This window comes from Dipodomys merriami, unplaced genomic scaffold, assembly GCF_024711535.1.
Source record: "Dipodomys merriami isolate MVZ:Mamm:240054 unplaced genomic scaffold, mDipMer1.0.p SCAF_3, whole genome shotgun sequence".
In the NCBI taxonomy this organism is placed as follows: Eukaryota; Metazoa; Chordata; class Mammalia; order Rodentia; family Heteromyidae; genus Dipodomys; species Dipodomys merriami.
Window position 1 is genome coordinate 60,646,505 of NW_027204492.1, and position 26,463 is coordinate 60,672,967.

Sequence of the window (26,463 nt, forward strand, 5' to 3'; positions counted from 1 at the left end):
TTCATTTTTTTCTTTCTTTTTTTGTGACTTAATTGCTATTCTTCTCATTCCCAGATATATACCCATCATCGATTACTAGACCTTATCCTCCATTGTGTACATACTTAATACAGAAATTAATTACTCCATTCACAACCTCTTAGGCTGAACTTCTTTAATAGCCCTATTATATCTTTATAACTATATAATATTCAAGTAACTAATATTAAGTATTTTTACTTTTTAGTTTTTCCAGTCTCCTTTCTATTCCTCACCTCCTCTCATCTTATCCTTTTCTTCTCTCAATATCATTTCTTTAACTTGCATAATATTTGTTTCATTTCTTAAATTTAAATTTTTGGTTTTTTCCATTTTTTCTTGTTTTATTTTTTAAAATATCTCTCTATAATTCTGTCCAATCAACTTCCCTCTCTGAGATTAGGACTTGGTTAAATTCATTTTTACCTCACCACATCCCTCCAATACTATTTTACCCCACATTTCTCCCTAAACCAAATAATTTCTGGCTTGCCAAATCCTTCTTTGCTTTTTTAAGCCCATTAATCCATAGTTGTTTGATGTTGAATAGATTGTATCTTTTGAACTAGATTGTATATGCAGCCATTTTGACTGTGCAACTACAGGACTCTGGTTGATGCTTGCCTTAAAATAGTGTTCTAGCACAAAATTGGTGTTACTTTCATACCAAATGGGTAGAACAAGCCAGAAAAACAAGAAAAATGGCAAGTCAGGGTGTCTCAACTCCCACTCATGATAATAAGGTGACAGAACAGTTAATGAATAATCCAGTGGAGAGTTCCCAAAAAGCTCTATTGCAACTCCTGCATGTTTATGGGGCCGTTTGATTGGTAGATTTTTTTCCAGCCTTTCACATTGAAAATGTGTTTGTTTTTATAGGCAAGATATGACTCCTGAAGGCAGCAGATAGAAGGTTCTTGCTTTTTAATCCAACTAGACTGTCTATGTCGCTTAATTGGAGAATTAAGTCCGTTAATGTTGAGAGATAGGACTGAGAGGTATTTGGGAGTTCCTGCCATTTTATCCATCTTTTTGGAGGCTGCAGCAACTGGGTTCTTCCTATGGTTCTTGCATTCTCAATTTGGGTGCGGTTTCTTGGCCTTTATTGTGGTCTTGATGGTTTTCTATGTGTAGGACATCTTTAAGTATCTTTTGTAGGGCTGATTTGGTGGAGATATATTGTTTCATTTTTTCTTTGCTATGGAAGGTTTTTATTTGACCTTCAGTTATGAAGGAGAGTTTAGCTGGGTACAGTATTCTTGGTGGATAGTTGTTTGTCTTTAGGGCATGGCATACATCATTCCAGGCTCTTCTTGCTTTGATTGTCTCTGCTGAGAAATCTGAGGTGATTCTAATTGGTTTCCCTTTATAGGTGATGGATCTTTTCTCCTTGACAGCTTTAAGGATGTTTTCCTTGGTCTGAACTGATCCTGTGTGGATTGTAATGTGAAGGTGGGATGTCCTGTTCTGGTCTGGTCTATTTGGAGTTCTAAAAGCTTCTTGTATCTGAATAGGCCTAACTTTTTGCATGTTTGGGAAGTTCTCAGCTAGGATCCAGTTAACTAAATTTCCTAGACCATTAACTTCTGTCTCTAGGTGTTCCTCTACACACATTATCCTCAGATTAGGCCTTCTGATGGTGTCTTCCAAATGTTGAATAGATCTATCATATTTCTTGGATCTGTCTTGGATGGTTGCAATGTCTTTATAATATCTAGGCTGTCTTCAATCCCCAAGATTCGATCTTCTGCATGGTCTAACTTACTGTCAAGACTGTCTACTTTATTTTTTATTTCCTTTCCTTCTAATTGGTCGGCTTTTATGGCTTCAAATTCTTTGTTGGAACTTTGTTCTAGATCTTGTAAGAACTACTTTACTTCCTTAATTTGGTGTTCCGTGTTTATTCTCAAATCACTTAGTTGATTGGTTATGGTTTCCTTGGACTCCCATTCCTTCTGTTGGGCTCCACTGAGCATTCCATTTGCGGTCTCCCTGATTTCTTTCAGCTCTCTGTTTATGTATTCCATGAATGGCTCCATTGATCTTTGTGTATTATCATCCTGCTCTCTCAGTTCCTGTATTTCACTTTGATTAGCATCCTCATGTTCATGCATTTCCTGTAGTTCTCTTTGAGTGTTCTCAGCCTACTCAGGCCATTTCTGAATTTCTCTTTGTCTGTTCTCAGTCAGCTCCTGCAACTCCTGTCTATCTCTTTGACTGATCTCAACCTGCTCAAGCAATTCGTTTATTTCTCTTTGACTGTTCTCAATCTGCTCATGAAATTTCTGTATCAATCTTTGAGTAGCTTCCTCACGCTCATGAGACTCCTGGATTGATCTTTGGTTTGCTTCCTCTCTCTCCCTATCATGCTCACACTGAGACTTTTGCAGGTTTTTACTCTTTTCATTTACCCTGTTTACCTGTAGTGTTTGTAGAGCTTTTTGGGAACTCACCTCTGGATTATTCATTATCTGTTCTGTTCCCTGATTGTCATGAGTGGGAGTTGAGATCCCTGGGATTGCCATTTTTCTTGTGTTTTTCCGGCTTGTTCTGCCCATTTGGGATGAGAATAACACCAGTTTTGTGCTAGAATACTATTTTTAGGTAAGTATCAACCAAGGTCCATAGTTGCACAGTCAAAAGTCTGCAGACACAATCTGGTTCAAGAGATACAATCTATTGAACATCAAACAACTATGTCTTAAATGGCCTAAGAACAGCAAAGGAGAATATGGCAACCAGAAATTATTAAGTTTAGGGAAAACATGGGGAAAAATAGGATTAGAGGGATGTGGGAAAGTGAGGGAGAGTGAAATTAACCATGTCCTAATCTCAAAGAGGAAAATGGATTGGGCAGAATGATAGCAGAGAGAGAAAAAAGAAAAAAAGAAAAAGAAAAAAAGAATAAGGAAAAAAGAAAAAAGAAGAAAAAGAAAAAAAGACAAGAAAAAATAATAATTTAAAGTGAAACCCTTAAAAACTGCAAGCTGGAAGAAGTAGTATTAAGAAAAGAATGGGTATAGGATGAGAGGAGGGGAGGGATAGAAAGGAGAAAAAAAACTAGAAATATAAAATTGTTTTGAAATATTATATGGGTTTAAAGAGGTAATACTGCTATTAAGGAATTTAAGTCTAAGAGGTTTTGAATTGAGTAATAAATTTCTGGTTTAAGTGTGTACACAATGGAGGATAAGTTCTAATAATCGATGCCGGGTATATTTGAGTTTGAGCAGAACAGCAATTAAGTCATGCAGAAAAGCATGAAAGAGAAGAAGTGAAAAGAATGAGAAAAGAAAGAAAGAAAAAAAAAGGATTAAGATCTTTTCTGTCAAATGTTTGTGTAACATGAACAATACCATTTTAGGGAAAGTTATTGGATCTTTTTTCTTTTTCTTTCTTTATTATTTATTATTCATTTATTTTTTATTATGAAAATAATGTAAGAGGGGTTAAAATTACATACGCAAGGTAACGAGTACATTTTTTATCAAGCATTACTGCTTCCTTTGTTTCCCCCTCCCATACCTTCCCATCTCTGCCCCCCATTGTCTTCCTCCCCATTGTCCCCCCCCCACGCCAAAGTTGTAAAGTTCGTTTTTTGACATAACAACTTGTACATCTCATTGTTGTTCCACCTGTATCCCTACTTAATTTGTTTTTTCCCTTTCCCTCCACAAAGTATACTAACATCAAATACAGTGAAAACAGGGGTTATACCGTGGGGGAGCGACATACAGAGCAACAAAGAAATAATCTTATAAATATGTTAGAAACAATTGCAAGAAAGAAAAAACATTTGAGTCCTTATCATGGGATTCATTTTGCCTAACATCAACTTATCTGACCATTTCTGCTTGTCTCAGACATATACTAGTAATTACAAATAAGGGAAACCATGGGACCCATGTTTCCCATGGCTTACTTCACTTAATATAATTTTTTCCAAGTCTTTCCATTTCCTAACAAATGGGGCAATGCCATTCTTTCTGATGGAGGCATAGAATTCCATTGTGTATATATACCACATTTTGTTGATCCATTCATCTACTGAGGGGCATCTGGGTTGGTTCCATATCTTAGCTTTGGTAAATAATGCTGCAATAAACATAGTCGTGCTGGTAGCTTTAGTATGTTCTTGTTTGTGACCATTGGGAAATGCCCAAAAGTGGGATTGCTGGGTCATAGGGGAGCTCTATGTGGAGTCTTTTGAGGAACCTTCATACTACTTTCCAAAGAGGTTGAACAAGTTTACACTCCCACCAACAATGCAGTAGGGTTCTTTTCTGTCCACATCCCCTCCAGCATCTGTTGTTATTAGAGTTCTTGATTATAGCCATTCTAACTGGGGTGAGGTGGTATCTCAATATTGTTTTGATTTGCATTTCTTTTATGGCTAGGGAGGTTGAGCATTTCTTCATGTGTCTATTGGCCATCCTTTCCTCTGAAGAGGTTGACCTTACGAGATGCTGACTATTATATATGCCCAGGAATTAATCGAACTGCTTTGGACATTTCTAACTGTAGTGGGGCTGGTGTTTATTATTGTGCTAGGTGAGGATGTGAGGTAACTGGGACTGGCCCCTGGATCATTCACAAGTGCCCTCCCTGTCCTTGTCTGGTGAATCTCACCCCCCCCCCCAGACTTGCCTCGAAGCCCCTGTGTGGCCAATGCTATTCTTACCAATGTAATCCTGTTAAAATAACCTTTACAGAGGAGGGAAAAGGATAACTAACTGGGAGGTGGGTCTGCCATTAAAACAAAAAAGGGGGAATCTGTGGGGCAGTGGGTAGCAAAGATGTCACTGAGAGGGAGTTGAGTGAGCAGAGCCCGATTTGTTTACATTCAGTGTGTAAACAGCTGGAGGAACCTTAGGTGCATGATAGGGTGTGACCTTTACAGTGATTGGTTGGTTCCTTTTCCTCCCCATGCCACCCGGTCTTCTTTGCTTTTAAAAAGTGCTTGCTGTGTGTTAATAAAAGAGTTCCTGCTTGACTTGACTTCCAGCTGCATCTGATTGTCTCCAGGGTTAAGGGAGGCTGGGGAGCTGCCAGCGGGGCACTTACCTTTCTTTGGACCCAATCTGTCTTTCATGGGATGGGTGAAGACCCGACACATTCCAACATGTTATTAATGTTTTGCATGAAAGCTTGAAGCTCCAGGGTATGTTTTCACACTTATAGCATCATATTGGTCTTATTGGTGACATTTCACTATCTGTTTCTAATACCTCTTTTTCTATAATTAAATTTAATGTGAAAATTTCAAAACTTTTCTGTTCCTTTCCCCATTATTAATTTGTGATGTTTATTATTGTATCTTCACTTTCTACGTGGATTTCCTTAGCCAGGTATTGGCTTTAAACCTCGCCTACACATTGAAATTATAAAATTGATACTACACTGATGTATTTGTTATTGTATTACATTCTTTTCACCACAGCTTTTAAAAAAATTATTCTGCCGTCACTTTGCTATCTTACTCAGAGTTCCTTATAGACTCTATATATTTTTTGCCAGTCCTGGGGCTTAAACTCTGTGCCTACGTGCTGTCCCTCAGCTCCTTTTGCTTAAGGCTAGTGCTCTACCACTTGAGCCACAGCACGACTTCTGGCTTTTTCTGTGGCTAATTGGAGATAAGCATCTTATGGACTTTTCTGCCTGGGCTGGCTTTGAACCACAGTCTTCAGCTCTCAGTCTCCTGAGTAGTTAGGATTACAGTTGTGAGCCCTCAGTACCTGGCAACTGTATATTTTCAAAGATCACTTAGGTATATTGATAGATGAAAAATGTATACATGTATTAATGAATAGATGGAAGGAGGACTGAGATTAGATTTGGAAGAAGACAATAAAGAACCAGAAATGCATCTTAGACACTTTGGGAAAAGATAGTAATAATATGTACAAACATGGAGGTAGGGTACATTGAACAGTAAGATACAATCTTCAACATAGTATATGAAATCTGAAATTGAATGAGATTGATAAGGGGTTTGAAAGTAATGGTATCTTCTATTATTTCAGCATAAGCAATTGAATGGATGAAACTAACTTACCCATAGATAAAGCATATAGTTTGGAAAGGTAGATATAATGTAGACTAAAACAAAAATAAAAATAAAATGAGTACAATTTTGAGATGATGATTTCTATGTGACTCTAAAAAGTAATGTCAGAATAATGGCAAGATCACTTTCAATCTACAGAAGAAATAGACATTATAACTCTCATAAAAATAAATTACATAAACACAGAATAGTTATTCTCAAACATGATTAGGTAATAGTTTTATTCCTGTTGGGTACTGGTAGCTCATAAGTATAATTCCAGCTCCACAGGAGACTGAGATCTAAGGATCCTAGTCCAGAGCTAGGCCAGAAAGGAAAGTCCAATTAACTAACAAAAATGCTGGAAGTGGAGCTGTAGTTCATGTGTTAGAGTGAGTACTAAACTTGAGTGAAAAGCTAAGGGAAAGCAGTCAGGCCTTGAGTTCAATCCCTAGGACTGGCGCACACGTGCGCGCGCGCGTGCACACACATACACACACACACACACACACACACACAGAGTCACACACTGTACTATTGTTTCAGAGTATCTCTCCATATTTATGAAACTAGCTCCAGGGGTAAGTAGGCCCAGAGATGAGCCCATGACTAGGCAGCCTTGCAGGTCTCACTGCTTATGTAAACATAGCCATTCTGACATAAGGGCTGTGTTGCTATGCTACTACTGGTCAAAAGCTGAGGACAGGTAGCTGTTAGCCAGATATCAGAGTAAGCCCCAGAGAGTGCAAGATGCTTTTGGTAGGACCTAAAAAGCCACAGATCCCACTGGGTTCCTAAGAAAAATTGCAGATGCTTCCAAGACGGTAAGGCAGTATTTCTTTTTAGTAGACTTTTTAAAAGTATATATTAATAGAACAAGAGGGAATCCCTTTGATCCCCACATATGTATAGTTATTTTGAACAAGTTAATTCCTCTAATATACTCTTTTTTTTTGTCAGTTGCAGGGCTTGAACTTGGGTCCTGGGTGCTGTCCCTGAGCCAATTAGTGCTCAAGGTAATTGCCCTACCACTTAAGCCACAATACCACTTGGGGTTTTGGAGTGGTTAACTGGATATTAGAGTCTCATGGGAACTTGTCTGCCTGGGCTGGCTTCGAACCACCATCCTCAGATCTCAGCCTCCTGAATAACTAGCATTATAGGTGTGAGCCACCAGCACCTATTTACTTTTTAATATTTTCCTTTCTCCCTTCTACTCCTTTTTAAAATCAGTATTTGATGAATTTAATTACATTTTCTCCATATATATGGGCTTCCAAACTCAGAGTTTATGCCTTTTACTGTACAGAAGACCCATGTTTAAATCACAGTTTGTCTCATTTGAAAAATTAGATATGACTCTCTCTAGTAAAACAAACACAACAGGATTGGGTTATAAATTTATGGCTATTGTCAGCTGACTTGCCTACTTCCGTGCTTGCTTTTGTCTTTAGCCTATTTAAACTTGTTATCATGTGACTTCAATTGACCACTACAGAAGATTCAGGTTTGTGTGGCTTTGATTGTCATGAATTGAAAAAAACTTCTTTGGGCTGTTATATTTATGCATACATTTTTGGGTTGTACAGTGTTCCTGGGACTAATTGTTGGGAAGTTTACTTACCTGCTTTATACTTGTTCCTGAGCCAATCTTATGTGTCAGCCAGAAACCCAATAGCTGAGTATTCCCACTCAAGCAACAGAACAGAGACTCTGATCAGACTACATGCTGAAAACTACTCAAGAACAATTATAATTACTTTTACTCACTGAGCTCAAAGTTGTTAATAGGAACACAGCCAGTGAGACTAATCCACTTGGCTTTCTCACTCGCTTGCCCATCTTTTGACCAGTGTAGAAGAAAGTTATCAGAGGACTTCTGTCCAATGGCTGAGTCAAAGACTTGCTATCCTTTCTTGCCATTTTGTTTTACTTAAAGTGTCATGCATAGGCAACTCTTGCCTATGTAAAACAAAACAATTCTACAATAATTTGAGGATGGAACAAATCCAATTACCATTTCTGTGAGTTGATTTGGAGCTCCATGGAAGTAAAACAATGGGTTTCTTTTATTTTCTATATGTACCATATGCATGGTTTATTTACTGGTACCCTCTCCTGGTTTATTTACTTTTTCACTTTTTTCTGTAGCCATATTGTTGTTAGTATCATTATTACTATTTTAATATATTTTACCTACATATTATAAATATAAGTTAAGATATATATTTGTTTTTGTTGTTGTTGTTGTTGTTGTGGGGCTTGGACTATGGGTCTGGGTGCTGTCCTTTAGCTCTTCAGTTCAAGGCTAATGCTCTACCACTTGAGCCACGGTGCCACTTCTGGTTTTCTAGTGGTTAATTGGAGATGAGTCTCATGGACTTTCCTGGCGGGGCTGGCTTTGAACCGAGATCTTCAGAGCTCAGCCTCCTGAGTAGTGAGGATTACAGGCGTGAGCCACCGGCGCCCATCTATATTTGGCTTTTTGATCTTGGTTGATTTCACTCAACATAATCTCCAGGTCCTTTCATTTTCTTTCTCTTCTTCCTCTTCCTCTTCCTCTTCCTCTTCGTCTCTGTCTCCATCTCCGTCTCGGTCTCCGTCTCTGTCTCCGTCTCCATCTTCTTCCAATTTGCCTTTGTTTTTTTTAAAATGTTATTTATTGTAAAAACACTGTACAGAGTGGTTACAGTTACATAAGCAAGGTAATGAGTACATTTTCTATCAAGCATTGTTGACTCCTTTGTTTTTCCCCTACCATCCCTTCCCTCCCACCTTCACAAATACACTCCCCAGCCCTCCCCCCACCTAAATTGTAAAGTTGGTTTTTCAACATAGGGTCTTGTACATCTCATTGTTACAATGGGTCAACCTGTATCCCTATTTAAACATTTTGTTTTTTCCCTTCCCCTCCCCAAATTAGACCGACAGGAAATACAGTGAAAACAGGGGTTATACCGTGGGAGAGGAACATACAAAGCAACAAAAAAAATCACATGGTACATTATAAATACGTTAGAAACAATAGCAAGAAAGAAAAAAGAAACACTTGTGTTCCTATCGTGGGGTTAATTTTGCTTAACACCATCTTGCCTAGTCATATGTACATAGCTTTTGACCTTTTCTGCTTGTCCCAGACATATACTAGTTGTTGTAAATAGGGAAAACATGGGACCTATGTTTCTTTGGGCCTGGCTTACTTCATTTAATATAATATTTTTTCCAAGTCTTTCCATTTCCTAACAAATGGGGCAATGTCATTCCATTCTTTCTGATGGAGGCATAGAACTCATATATATATATACATATAGCACATTTTCTTGATCCAATCATCTACTGAGGGGCAGCTGAGAATGGCTCCAGGCTTGGCTCTGTGAGTGTCTCAGGAGCTAGTCCCTCAGGGAAAAGCTACTGATATCTGATAGGCCTCAAAACTACCCAGAACCTAGTCTCACCACAGCTACTCCAAACTAGAGGAAACAGCCTTCTCCCTCTTTTGTGATACTCAAAGCAGATCTCCCTCCCACTGAACTAGCCTGGGAGGAGGATCACAAAGTCCTGGGTAAGGCAGAGCTTTTTTCTGCCTGCACAAACTGACTTAAGAAACCAGTCAAGCCACAGGAAAACCAAATGCCACAAGCAAACCAGAGACTCCACCAAGAGATTGGTTATGGATACAGGGGAGATACAAGATCTCCCCCCACCACCAAAAAAAATATCAAAGAACTCCTTTTTCTACCTATTTTTTTCAATTTTTTAAAAAAAGTGTTTTTTACTTTTTTCTTTCATAATTTTTTTATTTTAGGTGTGTGTGCATGCACGTGAGTGTGTGTTCATTTTCTAGCAAATGACATAATTTCCTTAATTTTTTGCAGAATAATATGTTATTGCATATATGCATTTCATATTTTCTTGACTATTTTACATCAAGATTGATTCTGCAGCTTGGCTATTTTGAATTAGTTTGTAATAAGTGTGAAGGTATATCTCATATATTGATTTACACTGTTTGAAACATATACCTGAGAAATAAATTAGTCATAAGTTACTTTTAGTTTTACTTTTAAAATTTTTTGCATATATTAATTGCACATGGGGGTTTACATTTGCTATTTCTATAAATACACAGTGTCCCCTTATCAAATTCACACTTCATCACTGCTTTATTCCCCTCCACCTTCTGAAAACAATTTCAACATTTTTAAAACAACATATTCATAATCACACATAAGTTACTTCAACCATGTTCACTAATTTACCATATATTTTCCTCTTCTTTATCCATCTAGGCTCCTGTATAGCTTATATACTGTGAATAGTGATACAATAAATGCAATATGCAAATAATCTCTATTGTATCCTGAATTACACTTCTTCAGATATATGTCCAAGTGTGGTATCACTAGGTGATATGGTATTTCTTCTTTTCTTTGTTTGAGGAACCTCCATAGTGTTGTCCATAGTTATCGCACCAGGTTATATTTCAAAGTGTAAGATTTTCTTCTTCCCTGTGTGTCTCTCTAGCTTTGATTTTGTTTGCATTCTTGAGGACAGTCATATGAAGAGTGAGATGAAATCTCAATATTGTTTTGGTTTGCATTCCCTATATAGCTTTTGGTGCTGGGAATTTCTTCCTGAACTTTGCAGAAATTTGTCCATCTTCAGAGAATTGCCTGTTCAGTTCATTTGCCCATTTGTTAATTGGGTTGTTGATTCTTTGGGATATTATTTTTGCACCCCTTTTGTATTTTGGGCATTATTCTTTATCAGAAATATAGCCAACAAAGATAGTGTCCCATTTTGAGGCTCTCTCTTTAATACATTTACTATTTCTAGGTCCATGTAGAAGCTTCCTATTTCACATAATTTCTTCCAATCCTTAATGTTATCTTCTGAACTACTTGTTATATTCATGAACTTATTGACAATGCCTATCTATGCCAGTGTTTTCTTGAAGTAGTTTCAGAGTTTCATGTTTTGTTTAAGGTATTTGAACCACTTTGAAATGATATCAGTGTATCATTGGAAATAGGGATTGAGTTTTAGTGGTCTATATGTTGCTATCTAGTTTTCCATTAGCCTATTTTAAAAATTAATTTACTTTATTGTTACTATAAAGGTGATATACAGAGGGATTACAATTATGAGTCAGTACATTTCCTTTCACACATTGTCTTCTATTCCCTCATTCTCTCTTAGTCCCTTGCTCACATCTCTGGGCAGAAGTTGTATACTTCATCTTCATCAATGTGCAGTGAGCTCCAATATTGCACTTTTTGCTCTTTTTCCCTCAAGTTATTTGCCCTGTACTCTACCCTTCTGAAGATATACACATTAATACACCATAAATAAGATAAAGAAGACATAATCATCACCAACTAAAAACTAAAAATCTAAAAATGGGGAAAGGAGCTAAGGAGAGATGTCCATATCTTGGAGTTACTTTCAGTATGAAAATTATTTTATATAAATATGAACAGGCACTTAGGAATTGAACCTTTGTGTTTCTTTCCTAATATTATCTTCTTTTGGTCTCACTGTGTGTGAGAATATAGAATCCTGTATAATTTTTCATATTCTAGTGTGTTTTAGACCTAAATTCTACAAATCAGAGAGAACATGTGTCATTTTGTCTCTCTGAGCTTGGCTAACCTCACTTACCATGATTTATTCTAGTTCTATCAATTTCCATGCAAATTACATTGTTTTCTTTCTGATGGCTGTGTAAAATTTTATTGTGTCTAGGTACCACTTTTTTTGATCCACTCATCTATTGTGGGGTATGTGGGCTGTTTCTGTATCTTGGCTATTGTGAATAGGAATGGCAAGGAACATGGATGTGCAGGTGTCCTTATCAAATCCTGTCTCATGATGTTCAGGGTAGATGCCTAGGAGTGGTATGGCTGTGTTGTAGGGAAGGTCTGTTTGGTTTTTAAGGAACTACCAGACTGTTGTCCAGAGTGGTTGTACTAGTTTACATTCCCACTAGCAGTGCAGTAGAGTTCCTTTTCCCACATCCTTGCCAACGTTTGTTGTTCAAATTCACATTGTGGGCCAATCTTACTAGGGTGAGATGGAATCTGAGAGTTGTTTGATTTGTATTTCCTCATGTATTTCTTTGTCATTCTTGCCTCTTCTGTGAAGTCTCTCCTTAGCTCCTTTGCCCATTTAGTGATTGGTTTATTAGGTTTGTCAGGGCTTAGTTTCTTGAGCTCCTTATATATGTTGGATATTAGGCCTTTGTCTGATTACTGCTGGTAAAGATATCTGAGTCTGTTGGCTGTCTTTCTAGTTTAGTAACTAGGTCCTTAGCTGTGCAGAAACTTTAATTTTGATACAGTCCCACTTGTCAAGTCTATCTCCTATCTGTTTTGCAGCTGGGAATCTATTCAAGAAATTTCTGCCTATACCTGTAGGTTTTAATGTTTCTCACACTCTGTTGAAGTCATTTCAAAGTTTTGGGTTTGATGTTGAGGTATTTGATTCATTTTCAATTGATATTAGTGCATGGTGACAAACAGGTTGAATTTAGTTTTCTGCATATGGCTGCCCAGTTTTCCAAACACCAATTATTTAAGAGGATATATTTTCCTACTGTATGTCTTTGGCTCCTTTCCTTATCAAATATCAGATATCTGTAAATGTATGGTTTTATTTCTGGGTCTTATCTATTCCATTGATCTTTGGGTTTATTTTTGTCCCAATACCAATTTGTTTTTGTTATTATGGCTCTGTAGTAGAGTTTGCAGTCTTAGATTATGATACAACCCTCATCACTATTTGTGGCCTAGAATTGCTTTGGCTACTTATCCATGACTATGGAAGGTTTTTCCATTTCTTGGTGTTCTCTTTGATTTCTTTCTTCAGATTTTTATAGTTTTTCAGTATAAAGATGTTTTAAGTCTTTGATTAGGTAAATTCCTAGGTATTCTTTTTGTGGCTATTGCAAATGGACTTGTTTTCATGATTTCCCTTTCTGCTTGTACATTATTGTTGTACAGAAATACTATTGGCTTTTGTGGGTTAATTTTTTATGCCACTATTTTCCAAAGCAGTTGATCAGCCATAGAATCTTGGGGATGGAGTTTATTGGGTCCTTTGGGTGTAAGATCCTGTCATCTGCAAAAAGGGGTAGTTTTATTTCTTCTTTCCTATGTGAATCACTTTTAAGTCCTTTTCTTGCCTTATTTCTCTGGATAGGAATTCCAAAACTACATTAAAGAAAAGTGGAAAGAATGGGCATCCTTGCCTTGTTCCTGATTTTAGGGGAAATGGTTTTAATTATTCTCCATTCAGTATGATGTTGGCTGTTGGTCTGTCATATATAATCTTTATTATTTTATTTTACTTTTTTTAGTCTTTATTATTTTAAAGAACATTCCTAGCTATTCCTAGTTTCTCCAAAGCTATTAACATGAATGGTTGTTGTATTTTGTAGAAGCTTTTTTCTGCATCTATTGAGATGATCATGTGGTTCTTTTCTTTGGTTCTGTTCATGTGGTGAATTACATTTGTTAATTTGTGTATGTTAAACTAGCCTTGCATCTGTGGGATGAAGCCTAGTTGGTCATAAGGTATGATTTTTAAAATGTTTCTGGATTCCGTTGGCTAGTATTTTATTGAAGAGCTTTGCATCTGTGTTCCTCAGAGAAATTGGTCTGTAGATCTCTTTGTTTTGTTGGATCTTTACCTGTTTTGGGGATGAGTGTGATATTGGCTTCATAGAATGAGTTTGGAATTGCTGCCTCTGTTTCTAATTCACAAAAAAAGCTTATTGGAATTCATTCACCTTGAAAAGTCCTAAAGAATTCAGAGGTGAATTCATCCAGGCCTGAGCTTTTCCTTGTCGGTAACTTGCTTACTCTTGTTGCATGTTGTTTGGCATATTAAACTGGTTTCTATCTTCTTGGCTCAGCTTAGTTAGTTTGTATGTTTCTAGAAATTTTTCCATGTATGCGAGGTTTTCCTTCTTTATTTAGTATGTTTCAAAAGTACTCTTTTATAATTGCTAGGACTTCTGGGGTGTGGCATGTTTGACTTTATTGATTTGAATCTTGTCACCTCTTTTTATAATCAATACCACTAGTGGTCTGTTAATTTTATTTTTTTAAAAAAACAAGTTTTTTGTTTCATTGATTTTTATGTATAGATTTTTAGTGTCTATTCCATTATTTCTGACCTAATTTTTGCTATCTCTTTCTCTAATATGTTTAGGTTTAGTTTGTTCTTGCTATTTTAGCAGTTTTAATTACATCATAAGGTTATTTACTTGATGTGGTTTTTTTTTTTATGTCTGCCCTTAGAGCTATAAACTTTCCCTTCAGCATTGTTTTTGCTGTAATCCCAGAGGTTCTGTTGTGATGAGTTTTCATTAAATTGAATTGTAAGAACTGTCTAATTTCTTCCTGAATGTCTTCTGTGACCCGGGTGTTATTCAGTAGTGTGTTATTCAGTTTCCAAGTGTTTGAGTGATTTCTGCATATGTTTTCTTGTTTAGAACTAGTTTGATTTCACTGTGGTCAGATAGGATGCAAGGAGTTATCTCAATCCTCTTGAATTTGCTTAGGCTCTTTGTGTCTACTATGACATGATCAATTTTGGAGTATGTTCCATGGGCTGCTGAGAAGAATGTGAATTGGGTCATTGTTCAGTGGATTACTCTGTAGATGTTTGTTAAGTCTATTTTGGTTATGGTGTCATTTAATTCAGAGGATCCTTTGCTTATCTTTTGTTTGATTGGCCTGTGCTTTGGTGAGAGGAGAGTATTAAAATCTCCTACTTTTTGCTGTAGTCTTGTTTAGTGTCATTCTATATTAATTATATTGAGGCCTGTTTTCATGCTAGTAACATGCTGTATTTTATGGATTTGTAGTGTAGTATGGTGAGTATTATAATAAGTTTAGTGTTGCTCTTTTATGCTCAGGTTTTTGATATCGAAGATCTTATCTCTTCAATATTACTATTGAAATTTCTACTTCCATGAAGATTTTCATAGGAACTTAATGTCTTTTGGTGTTTTCTTTGACTTCATTAATGTTATTCTTTTCATAATGCTTCCTTAACTAAATCTTTTCCTGTAAATTTCTTCAGTATATTGGTAATAAGATTTTCTGCCTTGTTTCTTTACCAGTCTCCTTTTTATTGGTGCAGTGAAAATCTACACATTTTTGTATGTTGATTTTGAATCTTTCTGCTTTACTTAAATGATCTATGAGGTAATAGTTTTGGTGGAAGGTTTAGTGTAAGATCAAATTATCTTATAATAATGGTAAATTGACTTCTTCCTTTCCTATTTTCCTATTTTTTATTTCTCATGCTTTGGTGCAGATGAATTCCATTATTATGGGAGTAAAAGTGGAGAAAATAGACAACCTTCTCTCATTCACAATTTTGGAGAAGATACTTTTTGTTTCTCTCCATTTATTAACATGTTGGCTAAATGCCTAGTATAGTCTATATTATGTTAAGATGCATTAATTTGCTTACTAATTTCTTCAGAGCTTTCAATATGAAAAGATTGAATTTTGTCAAAGCTTTTTTCTGCATAAGTTGAAATGATCATATGATTTTTGTTTGTGATCTTGCTTATACAATGTATTTTATTTATTGGTTTATGTGTATTGAAGCAACGTTGCACTTTGGGAATGAGAAGAACTTGATCTTGATGTATAAGCTTTTTAAAGTGGCATTGAATTTTGTTAGCAAGTATTTTAATAAATATTTTTCTATGATGACCAAAGAAGTTAATCTATAGTTCTCTCTCTTTTTTTGATATTGCTCTGTCCAGTTTTGAATGATTTCTGAATTTATACTTCCTTCATTATTTCATTGGAAATTTTCAGGAGTGTTACCATTAGTTATTTTAAAGACATTACAAAATTTCTTCTGTGAATCTGTAAGGTCCTGGATGTTTCTTTGTTGAGAGAATCTTTGTTACTGCTTCAATTACATTGTTTATTAGAAATATAAGTATTTACAGTCTTGGTTCAATTTTGGTTGATTGAATTCATCTTGAAATTCATCCATGTTTTATTTTTTCTAGGTTGAATGCAGATTGTCTTTGTGTTTCCTTATGATCTGTTGGAATTAACTCATTTTTGTTGGGATATATCAATTTTGTTTCTACTTTTTGTATCATTTTCTATTTTTATCAGTGTGCACATTTGTGTGTGCATGTGCTTGTGAACTTGAGGCTTAAACTCAGGGACTGGGTACTGTTCCTGAGCTTTTTTGCTCAAAGCTAGTGCTCAATCACTTGAGCCACACCTCCACCTCTGGTCTTTGGTGGTTAATTGCAGAAAACAGTCTCATGGACTTTCTTGCATGACTGGCTTTATTTTTTTATTTCTTTAAAAATTTTATTGTAAAGGTGATGTATAGAGGGGTTATAGTTATGTAAGTCAGGTAATGAGTACATTCCTTTTTGAAAACTTCACTGCATCCCTCATTTTCTTCCATTTTTTCCCCTCAAGACCCTCTTCCATCACAAGTTGTACAGTTCATTTCCATCATATTGTCTAGTTAGTATGACTATGCTTCCTCTTACCATCCCCAAATGAAGTAAATGTTTTTATAGAACTTTTTTAAGGAAAAAATGATGCCGAAATAAAAAACAATGAAAAAAGGTAATAAATCAAAGGAAATAAAAGAACAGCAAAACCTCTTGTTTTCATTTCTTGGAGTTTATTTTGATAAGCATCATTTCATATGATCACATGCATGTAGCTATTGAGCCCTTGTGATCCTCTCCTAAGAATGAGTGCTATTTTTATTAATCATGTCCTATTGTAATTATTTCTCATTTTCTATTCAGGGGTTTACTTGAAGATTTTTTTTATTATTGTGAAAATACTGTACAGAGGGGTTACAATTACAGGGGCAAGGTAATGAGTACTTTTCTTATCAAGCATTGTACCTTCCTCCTTTGTTTCCCTTTCCCATCCCATCCTCCCCCTACCCCCTACCCAACCTCCTCCCCCCAGATTTATAGTCATATTCTAATTATTACAATGGGAGAAACCATGCAGCCTATGTTGCTTTGGGTCTGGCTTACTTTGCCTATTATACTTTTTTTCAAGTCTTTCCATTTCCTTATGAGTGGGGCAATGTCATTCTTTCTGATAGAAGCATAGGATTCCACTGACCATATACCACATTTTCTTGATCCATTGGTCCACTGAGGGGCATATTCCATATCTTAGCTATGGTAAACAATGCTGCAATGAACATGGTTGTGCTGATGGCTTTAATGTAGCCTTCTCTGTGGTCATTTGTATAAATGCTCAGGAGTGGGATTGCTGGGTCATAGGCAAGCTGTATATTTAGTCATTTGAGGAACCTACAAAATATTTTCTAGAGTAGTTGAACTAGTTTATATTCCCACCAACAGTGCAGTAGCATTCCCTTTAGCCACATCATTGCCAGCATCTGTTATTGTTAGCTTGATACTGGCCATTCTAATTGTAGTGAGGTAGAATCTCAATGTTGTTTTGACTTGCATTTCTTTAATGGCCAGAGATGTCAAATATCTCTTTATGTGTTTGTTGACCATTCTTATTTCTTCTTCAGAGAAGTTTTTCTTAAATCTTTAGACAACTTATTAATGGAGTTGTTGTTTCTTTGAGGATTTAGTTTTGGGGGTTTTAATTTTTCAAGCTCCAAGTATATTTTAGACATGAGGCCTTTGTCTGATGCATAGCTAAGTAAAGATCTTCTCCCATTCTGTGGGCTTATCTTGCTAGCTATGTTCTTTGCCATGTAGAAACCCCTCATTTCGATGCAATCCCATTTATCCAGTCTTTATTTGATTTGTAGTGATCCTGGATCATTAATTGGGAAGATTTGACTTATCCTAAGGAGCCCTAGTGTTTCTCCTATCCCTTCCTATAATATTTTCAGGAGTAGTGATTCTGGATCATTAATTGGGAAGATTTGACTTATCCTAAGGAGTCCTAGTGTTTCTCCTATCCCTTCCAATAATATTTTCAGGATATATGGTCTTACATTGATGTCTTTTATCCACTTAGAATTGATTTGGGTATAGGGTGATATGTAAGGATCAAACTTCAATTTTCTGTACATGTAAAACCAATTCTTCCAGTACCATTTGTTGAGGAATCTATCTTTCTTCCATCCTGTGCTTTTGGATTCCTTATCAAATATTAGGTGGCTATAGGTCTGTGAGTTCTTTTCTGGTTCTTCTATTCTGTTCCATTGGTCCACAGATCTATTCTTGTGCCTGTACCAAGCTGTTTTCTTACTCTGGCTTTGTAATGGAAGTTGAAGTTTAGTATTGATATTCCTCCAGCACTGTTCTTCCAGCTAAGGATTGTTTTTACTAATCAGGATCTTCTCTTATTCCATATGAACTTTGGATTGCTTCTTCTATATCATTGAAGAATGTTTTTGGGATTTTGATGGGTATTGCACTGAATTTGTAGATAGTTTTTGGCAGTATTGCCATTTTCACAGTGCAAATACTTCAAATCCAGGAGCATGGAAGATTTTTCCATTTCCTTAAGTCTGCTTTAATGTCTGAGGTTTTTATTTTCTTTGGTGTACATCTCTGTATAATTATAGCTTACTTGGTGTGGCTTCTAGACATGGAAAGCCTGATAGGAATTTAAACTCTGCTCCTTCAGAGAGAGGTTAATTGGTTCCCCCTTCTCTTTCTGCCATCTTCTTTTTCTGCCATCTTCCCCCTGTCTGGCTTTAAATGGAAATCCTCAGCTTTCAGCCTCCTAAGTAGCTAGGATTACAGGCATGAGCCACTGGCAATACTCAACTTAATATTTAAGAAAAATATCATACAATTGGTAACATTATCTATCTAGTCATGTGTATTCAGGGTACTAGTGTTCTTAAATAGAATAGTAGGCAGTTATATCTTCTATTATCATTAGTGTTATGTCTGATCTTTTTATACTGTCTGAGATGTCTAACAAATTACTTCAATCTTTTACATTTAATAATTTTCTTCACATTTGGCAGAACCATCATATATCTTACATTCAGTTGCTGATAGTCTATTTTCAACTCATTCTCTTCTATCTCTAATACATTCACTTGAGATTTTGATTTGCTTTATTGATCTTTTCTTTTTTATTATTAATTCAATGAGCTTTTTATTTTCAAGGTATCAGTTTGATTTAAAAAAATATTTTACTTTTTTTGCCAGTCCTGGGGCTTGAACTCAGGGCCTGGGTACTGTCCCCTAGCTACTTTGTTCAAGGCTTTATTACTGATTCACAGCTCCACTTCCAGCTTTTTGGTAGTTAATTGGTGATAATAGACTCAGATCTCAGCCTGCTGAGTAGCTAGGATTATAGATGTGAACCACTAGCATCTAGCTATTTTATTTTTTAAAATATTTTATTGTAAAGATGCTGTACAGAGGAGTTGCAGTTACATGAGTAAGGTAATGAGTATATTTCTTGTCAAGCATTGTTATCCCCTTCTTTGTTGTTCTCCCACGATCCAATATAGTGTCTTGTGTGTATCATTGTTGCAATGGGCCATCTTGTGTCCTTGTTTCAGTGTTTTGTTATTCCCTTTCCCCAAATAAGACAAATGTATATACAAGATGCAGGTGTACAGTGTCAAGTACAGTGACAACAGGGGATATACCATAGGGGGAACAATATACAAAGGAAACAAAAAATTAGTGAGTATTAGTAGCATAAAGATGTTCTATTCTTTTATTTCCATTATTACATTTATTGCACTTTGAATCATTTCAAACTTTATTATATTCTCATTTCGCTAGTGTGTCATCCTCCCCACATCAACAATATTTGGTGTATTACATCACATTGCCATCACCCATTTATATGTAATGAATTTCAATCCTCTTCAGTTTGACTTTTTCAAAATTTTTATTTTTTGAATTCATTTTTAACAACCTGGATTATGCTTATTTGTTGATATTTATTTAAATTATCTGTGGATTAATTGAGTTGTTTATTTGCAATTCCTTGAATTCTGTCATATGCTATGTTGATCATTACTATCATTGTTTTTATTTTTAATTTAATGTATATTAGATTTCCTATATCCTGGTATTTTTTTTCTTATCACCACACTTGGATTGATGTCAATAGCAAAACATTTTCCACAGTGCCTAAGACACTGGTTCTGTCTCCTTCTCCATTCAAAGAAAAAAAGCTTAAATCAATAAGTAATCAGAGTTGTTAAGCACCAACTAAGTGAATACTAAGATACTCCACATAGAACAATTCCTGACCTACTTCAGTATCTCAAAAAGAATAAAAAAGAAAAGTTGAAGTTTTTATGTATTAGAAAGATCTCAGTTTATGTGGCTGGTAATGAGATGAAAATAAGGGTGATAGTGTTGGTGCAAGGTACATTTTAGAAGGTTAAGAGAGTTGTGGCAGTGGACAGTAGAATGAGGTATCAAGATATTGGAATATGAGAATCAGAAGAAATCTAATCAAATGTGTATTAATAGGAAAAAGTAATGGGAAAAGAAGAAAAATAAGCACAAAAATAAATGGCAATTTTTTTATTTTTATTTTTTATTTTTTTTATTGTGAAAATACTGTACAGAGGGGTTACAATTACATGGGCAAGATAATGAGTACATTTCTTATCAAGCATTGTAGCCTCATCCTTTGTTTCCCCTTTCCTCCCTTCCCATCCTCCCTCCCCTCCTCCCTACCCAATCCTCCCCGCCCCCCCCCACCAAAGTTGTAAAGTTCGTTTTCGACATAACGACTTGTACTTCTCATTGTTGCAATGGGTCCACCTGTATCCCTATTTAAACGACTTGTTTTTCCCCTTTCCCTCTACAAATTATACCGACATCAAATACAGTGAAAGCAGGGGTTATACTGTGGGGGAGGGATATACAAAGTAACAAAGAAATTATCTTATAAATGTGTTAGAATCACGTGAAAGAAAAAAACATTTGAATACATATCTTAGGGTTCATTTCCCTACCATCACCTTATCTGACCTTTTCTGCTTGACTCAGACATATACTAGATATTGCAAATAAGGGAAACCATAGGACCTTTGTTTCTTTGGGCTTGGCTTACGACAAAAATATTTTCTAATCTATATAACTTCTCAAGGTTATATATTGGGATGATGGTGGTGAGAGTAAGGATTATAATTACTTAAACTGTAGAGAGAAAGAAAGTGGAATTGGTGGATTATAATAGGACAGACTGAAAGACAATGGTAAAAGACTGAATATAGAAAGACAGATGTTATAGCTCCAATGTAATGACTATTAAAAGAAATGAGATAAAAGCAAACTTTAAAATAAAACAAGAAACAGATAATAAAAATATCTAAACAGAGAAAAATTTAAATGAAAAGAATCAGACAACAAAACCAGAACCACAAAAACAATCTGTATTAAGTCTGAAAAGGTTCTTCCAGTTGAGATTGTCTGACTTCAGTCAGCTCAGAGAAATAGTGGCTTCTCTGAATCCTGGGCTGGTTTCTCAAAAGAAACTTGGCTTAAATTTTGACTAACAGGAGGATACTAAAATGCACAGTTTCCAATCACCCCATGCTTATTGTGTGGTGGGATCAGGTCCCTACCAACTCACAGTCTATTGTTCTCTATCCAGGTGGTTTCCGAGTGTCATTCTCAGGGATTTCTGACAAAATCCTTGTTCAAACAAAGTTAATGAATCATAACTTATCTGAAATGTCATTAAATGAAGAAAAGAATATCAATGATCAAAATGAATTAGTGATACCACAAAAAATTCAAGATGAGTTAGCCTGTATAATCCAGATGTCGATAAATGATATAGCTACACAAGTAAATAACTTGAACAAATATGTTGAAGGAATAATTATGAATCTATCCAATGAAGTTGATCAGATCTCTGTGAGAATTCAGGCTTTACAAGACAATGTAATTCAGATCACTAATAATTTTGCCAACAAGGACACAGACAAAACTGATTCCACAGAATCTACTGAATTTGAGAAAGATTCTCCAATTACAGATACTCAAACAGAGAATGAAGATATTCTTAAGCCATCATCTACTAGCTTATATAAAACTCATGATGATGTTATTATGCAAACATCACCTACTTATTGTGAGGATGACTCCCAAGCATTAACTAATTGCCATGATAATATGCATTCCTATGAAATAGGTAAAGAAATGTTTATACCTGAACTCAAAGAAATTCAGATAAAATTCACCCAAAGGGAGGATCTAGATGATCCTAATGTACCCCAAAACATGACTCTAGATAAAGTGTTACAAAAGCAATTTACAGTGGATCATACCCAAGCCACTTGTGGAGGCATATCTTATTCACATGTAAATCAACTAAATGAAAAGCTTTTGAAAAACTCAGATTCTGTAATCCTGATAACTTCTAAATATGTCCGGTATGGAACTGGTACAAGAGAAGTTCAACTCGAACCTCAAATTCACCATACAACAGAAGTGTTCATAGGCCCTGCAGCACCATCTTCACCTCCTCCTTTACCACCTAATTGGTTGGATTTGTTAAGAGCTTCAATGATGGCAAATCCTCCAGTTAAACCTTCTATATCACTTGCTGTATTAACTTCAGCAGAATCATGTTCAGAATGTATTGAAACTATTCCTCAAGCAGATTTTGAAGTTCTTTCAGCTGAAAAAGATTCATCACTTACTGCTTCTAAACCTCTTGAATATAAAAAGTCAATGCATGATCCAGTTACAAAAGATCAAGAAGTACAATTTCCACCTATACCTTCTAGTCCAGTAATCTTGGACATAAACAAAACAACAGACATACATTCAGACCTGCCTAACAATGCTTCACTATGTACACTGTCATCAAAAATTTCAGTTATTCCAAATTCAATCTCACCATGTATACAACCATCAAAAACTTCAATTATTTCACATTCAAGATCACCAAGTGTACAATCATCAAAAACCTCAATTATTCCACATTCAAGATCACTGTGTATACAATCATCAAAAACTTCAGTTATTCCACATTCAAGATCACCATATGTACAATCATCAAAAACTTTAGTTACATCATGCTCAAGATCACCATGTGTACAACCATCAAAAACTGCAGTTACTCCAAATTCAAAATCACCACATGTACAACCATCAAAAACTTCAGTTATTCAACATACAAGGTCAGCAGATATACAACAATCAAAAACTTCAGTTATTCCAAAGTCAAAGTCAGCATGTTTACAACCATCAAAACCTTTTTTTCCAAATTCAAAGTCACCACATATGCAGTCAACAAAGTCATCTGTTTCCAAACCACAAGGGCATTCATTTTTATCAACACCAAGTTCTTCTCAGCCAATATCAAGTACACATCTGAACCCAACGGTAATAAAATCAATTACACCAAAACCAAGTCAGTTAACTCAACAAATTTCCAATAGTTCAGTTGCTTCTCCATCATGCTCATGTTCATGTCCACCAAAATCTTCAATTTTACCTACAAGAGTTCCAGCTTCCCAGTCACAAACTATTCCAATAGCACTATCATCAAGATTTTCAGATATACCCTCATCAAGATCTTCCTCAGAAAGTTCTTTCACTCCATCTTCAACTGGACATTTGAAACAACCACAACAATCTTCCCATGTAAAGCCAACAGTCCCTTTCAGTTTATTGTCCTTACTACCTTTTCCTTCATCATCATTATCAACAAGCATATCAAACTCTCAGGGACAAACAATTTTCCAACCATCACCAGCTCCAGTGAGTCAACGTGTGAAACAAGCTCCATTAATCCCACCAATATTTAGCAAAGCAAAATGTGCTCTGATGGAAGTAGTAAGAAAAGGTGTTCCATTCCCCAAAGCTGAGGCTCAGTCTGCAATAAAATCCAAAAGTGACATAACTGAAAATGAAAAAAACTTCAGACATGATCAATCATAAATAACTGAGTACAATTCTGGAAAATTGGGAGATTGGTTGATCACGTGGGGCAAAATGAACACAAAAATAAATCCAAGTAAATGAAAATTAAGACTCTGTGTTGTTATTTACTGTTAATGTGGTGATTACTGGTTTTTGCATTAGAATAAGTTTTTACTTCCCTGTCTTCTAAGAATGGACATCAATTAAAATAGACGTCTGAGGCCATCTAATATTCAAATTCTGAAGGTATTTAGTCACTATTTCTTTTCAAGTAATATTTTATTCAAATATTCAAGTTTTCTGCCTCTGCTAGAAGCATGGTTCAAGTGGTAGACCATCTACGTTGTAAGTAAAGGCCTTGATGTAAATTCCAAGTACCATCAACACAATGTAATAATCTTTTTTCCAAGATTTGTGTTTTCAGTTCATTAGCAATAAATATTCCATTGTAATATATGGCCACCTAATGCAGAATGTTGGTTTCTCTGTAATAAATCCCTTTTTAAAATGTAGATGTTGGAGAGTTCTTGTAAGAATAAAGCAAATGGGTAAGTATTTTCTTGTTTGGGAGCGTTTATCTGAAAGAATACAGTTGTGATTAGAAGGTCAGCTCAAGAATCAGACTCCAAGGGAGCTACTATCTCCTGATGGCTGTTACCTAGTTCTGAAGAGGAGTTTTGACATTACTTGAGATGGCAGGTGTAACATTTGCCTTTTTATGCATTTGAAGATGCATTTGGGCAAGTATCTAAGGGACCCAGTGATGGGGAGGAGGTTGAATGATTAGATGAGAAATAGATTCATGGTTAAAGACTTAATTTGGGAACAAATATCCTTAAGTAATCTGTGAATCTTGTGCTATATTTCTTCCTTGAAGTGTATGCATTTTTAATATATAGTCAAGAGATTTGTTTTATAGCATACTGCACTGGAAACCTGAAGACTTATAGCTGATTTAAATTCCAACCCTTGTTATAAATTTTTTGTAAGTATATGTAGTTACCAAAATAAACAATAACTTTTGGAAATAAATTTCAGGATCTGAGGTATTATTATGAAGTTAGACTCAGAAATTACTCAACAAGGCAATTTTACTTCTGCAGAAGTGTATTCTACCTCCAACAGTCTAAATAGCAAGCACACTCGGAAGGCAACCTGCTCAAGTTTATTTCTAATACATCAATACTTATTCTAATTCAGGAAACATAACATCAGAATGTAGGGTCATAGTCTAATGGGATTGGCTAGCTTGAAATGAGATCGAGTGTTTACTAAGTCAGTCATTCTGTAGAAAATGGCTTCCCCTGTTGCAACAATGAGAAGCACAAGTTGTCATGTCGAAAACGAGCTTTACAATGTTGGTGCAGGGGGGGGAGGATTGGGACTGGGGGGAGGGGGGAGGCTGGGAAGGGATGTGAAGGATAAACAAAGGAGGAGGCTGCAATGCTCGGTAAGAAATGTACGCATTATCCTGCCCATGTAATTGTAACCCCTCTGTACAGTATGTTCACAAATAAAATAAAATAAATTAAAAAATAAAAAAAATGGCTTCCCCTAAAGTGGCATTTGTGTTGTGAAGCAACCATTTGGCAGAAAATACCTCAATTCTTACAATTCCCTCCTATTTCGTGACATATTCATTTTTCAAGCCTAAGTAACATCAATTGACTTTCTATTATATACAAAAGAAAAAGTAGTGTGAAAGTTGTTTTAAGGTCAGTTTCACGAGGTTGGTATGTGGAGTCATTGTCAATTTTTTTCCAGCAGATATCAGGAGCATTCTTGACTTAAATACACTGGGTCCAGCCTCATTCCACTATTTGAGCAGTCAACTCAGTCCTAAGTAACACTTGAAGTGGGCTCAAGCTTATTGTCCTTATTAAAACATGGTCATTGGCCCTGTAAAAGTATGCAAGAAACTCAAGAGGATGGGAAGTCTGGACCAAAAATTATCACAGGATGGGTGAAAGCAAAGGAGATACCCAGCAATCCTAGGCCAGATCTACTTGTTATGACCTACACATTGTAATGCCTTTTCATAGGAATTTGAGCAAATGCCTTATTTTGCCATATATCAGTAATTCTGCCTTTAAAAGTGGCATGGCATGCACAATGTACTCTGTCATTGTAAACATGAATAAACAAAGTAGGGTTGGAGAAGACTAAATTTTAGATGTTCTCACATTTCCAAAATTAAAGATCAGCAGAGAACATTGATGAGTACATTAATACTCTGGGTAGAAGTGAATTCTCAAATACTCCCAGATCAAATAAGATCAATACCAACATGAAGGGAAAGATAAAGGTCTACAGAGAGAATAACATTCATGATAGAATTGTCAGGTCTGTTGGAAAGGAGGGGGGAAGAAAAAAAAATCTATTCATAAATTCCAAATACCAAGCATATTATAGCTATAGCCAACTGATACAGCACACGCAAGGGAAAGCCCACAACCATCTATTCAAGTATTCTACAGCTCATTTTCGTATTCTTTCTCAAAGGAATGTCCACCTTGCA

At 35.8% G+C, this 26,463-nt stretch overlaps 1 protein-coding gene across 1 annotated transcript; it reads left to right on the forward strand.

The window, feature by feature from the left end:
• The first annotated feature begins 6,799 nt into the window (after positions 1-6,799).
• Positions 6,800-24,017, forward strand: LOC138839487 (uncharacterized). The gene is made up of 2 exons (XM_070039059.1): positions 6,800-6,888; positions 21,664-24,017. The coding sequence occupies exon 2, from the start codon at positions 21,723-21,725 to the stop codon at positions 23,961-23,963; it is 2,241 nt and encodes a 746-aa protein (XP_069895160.1). The 5' UTR covers positions 6,800-6,888; positions 21,664-21,722; the 3' UTR covers positions 23,964-24,017.
• The last annotated feature ends 2,446 nt before the right edge of the window (positions 24,018-26,463 follow it).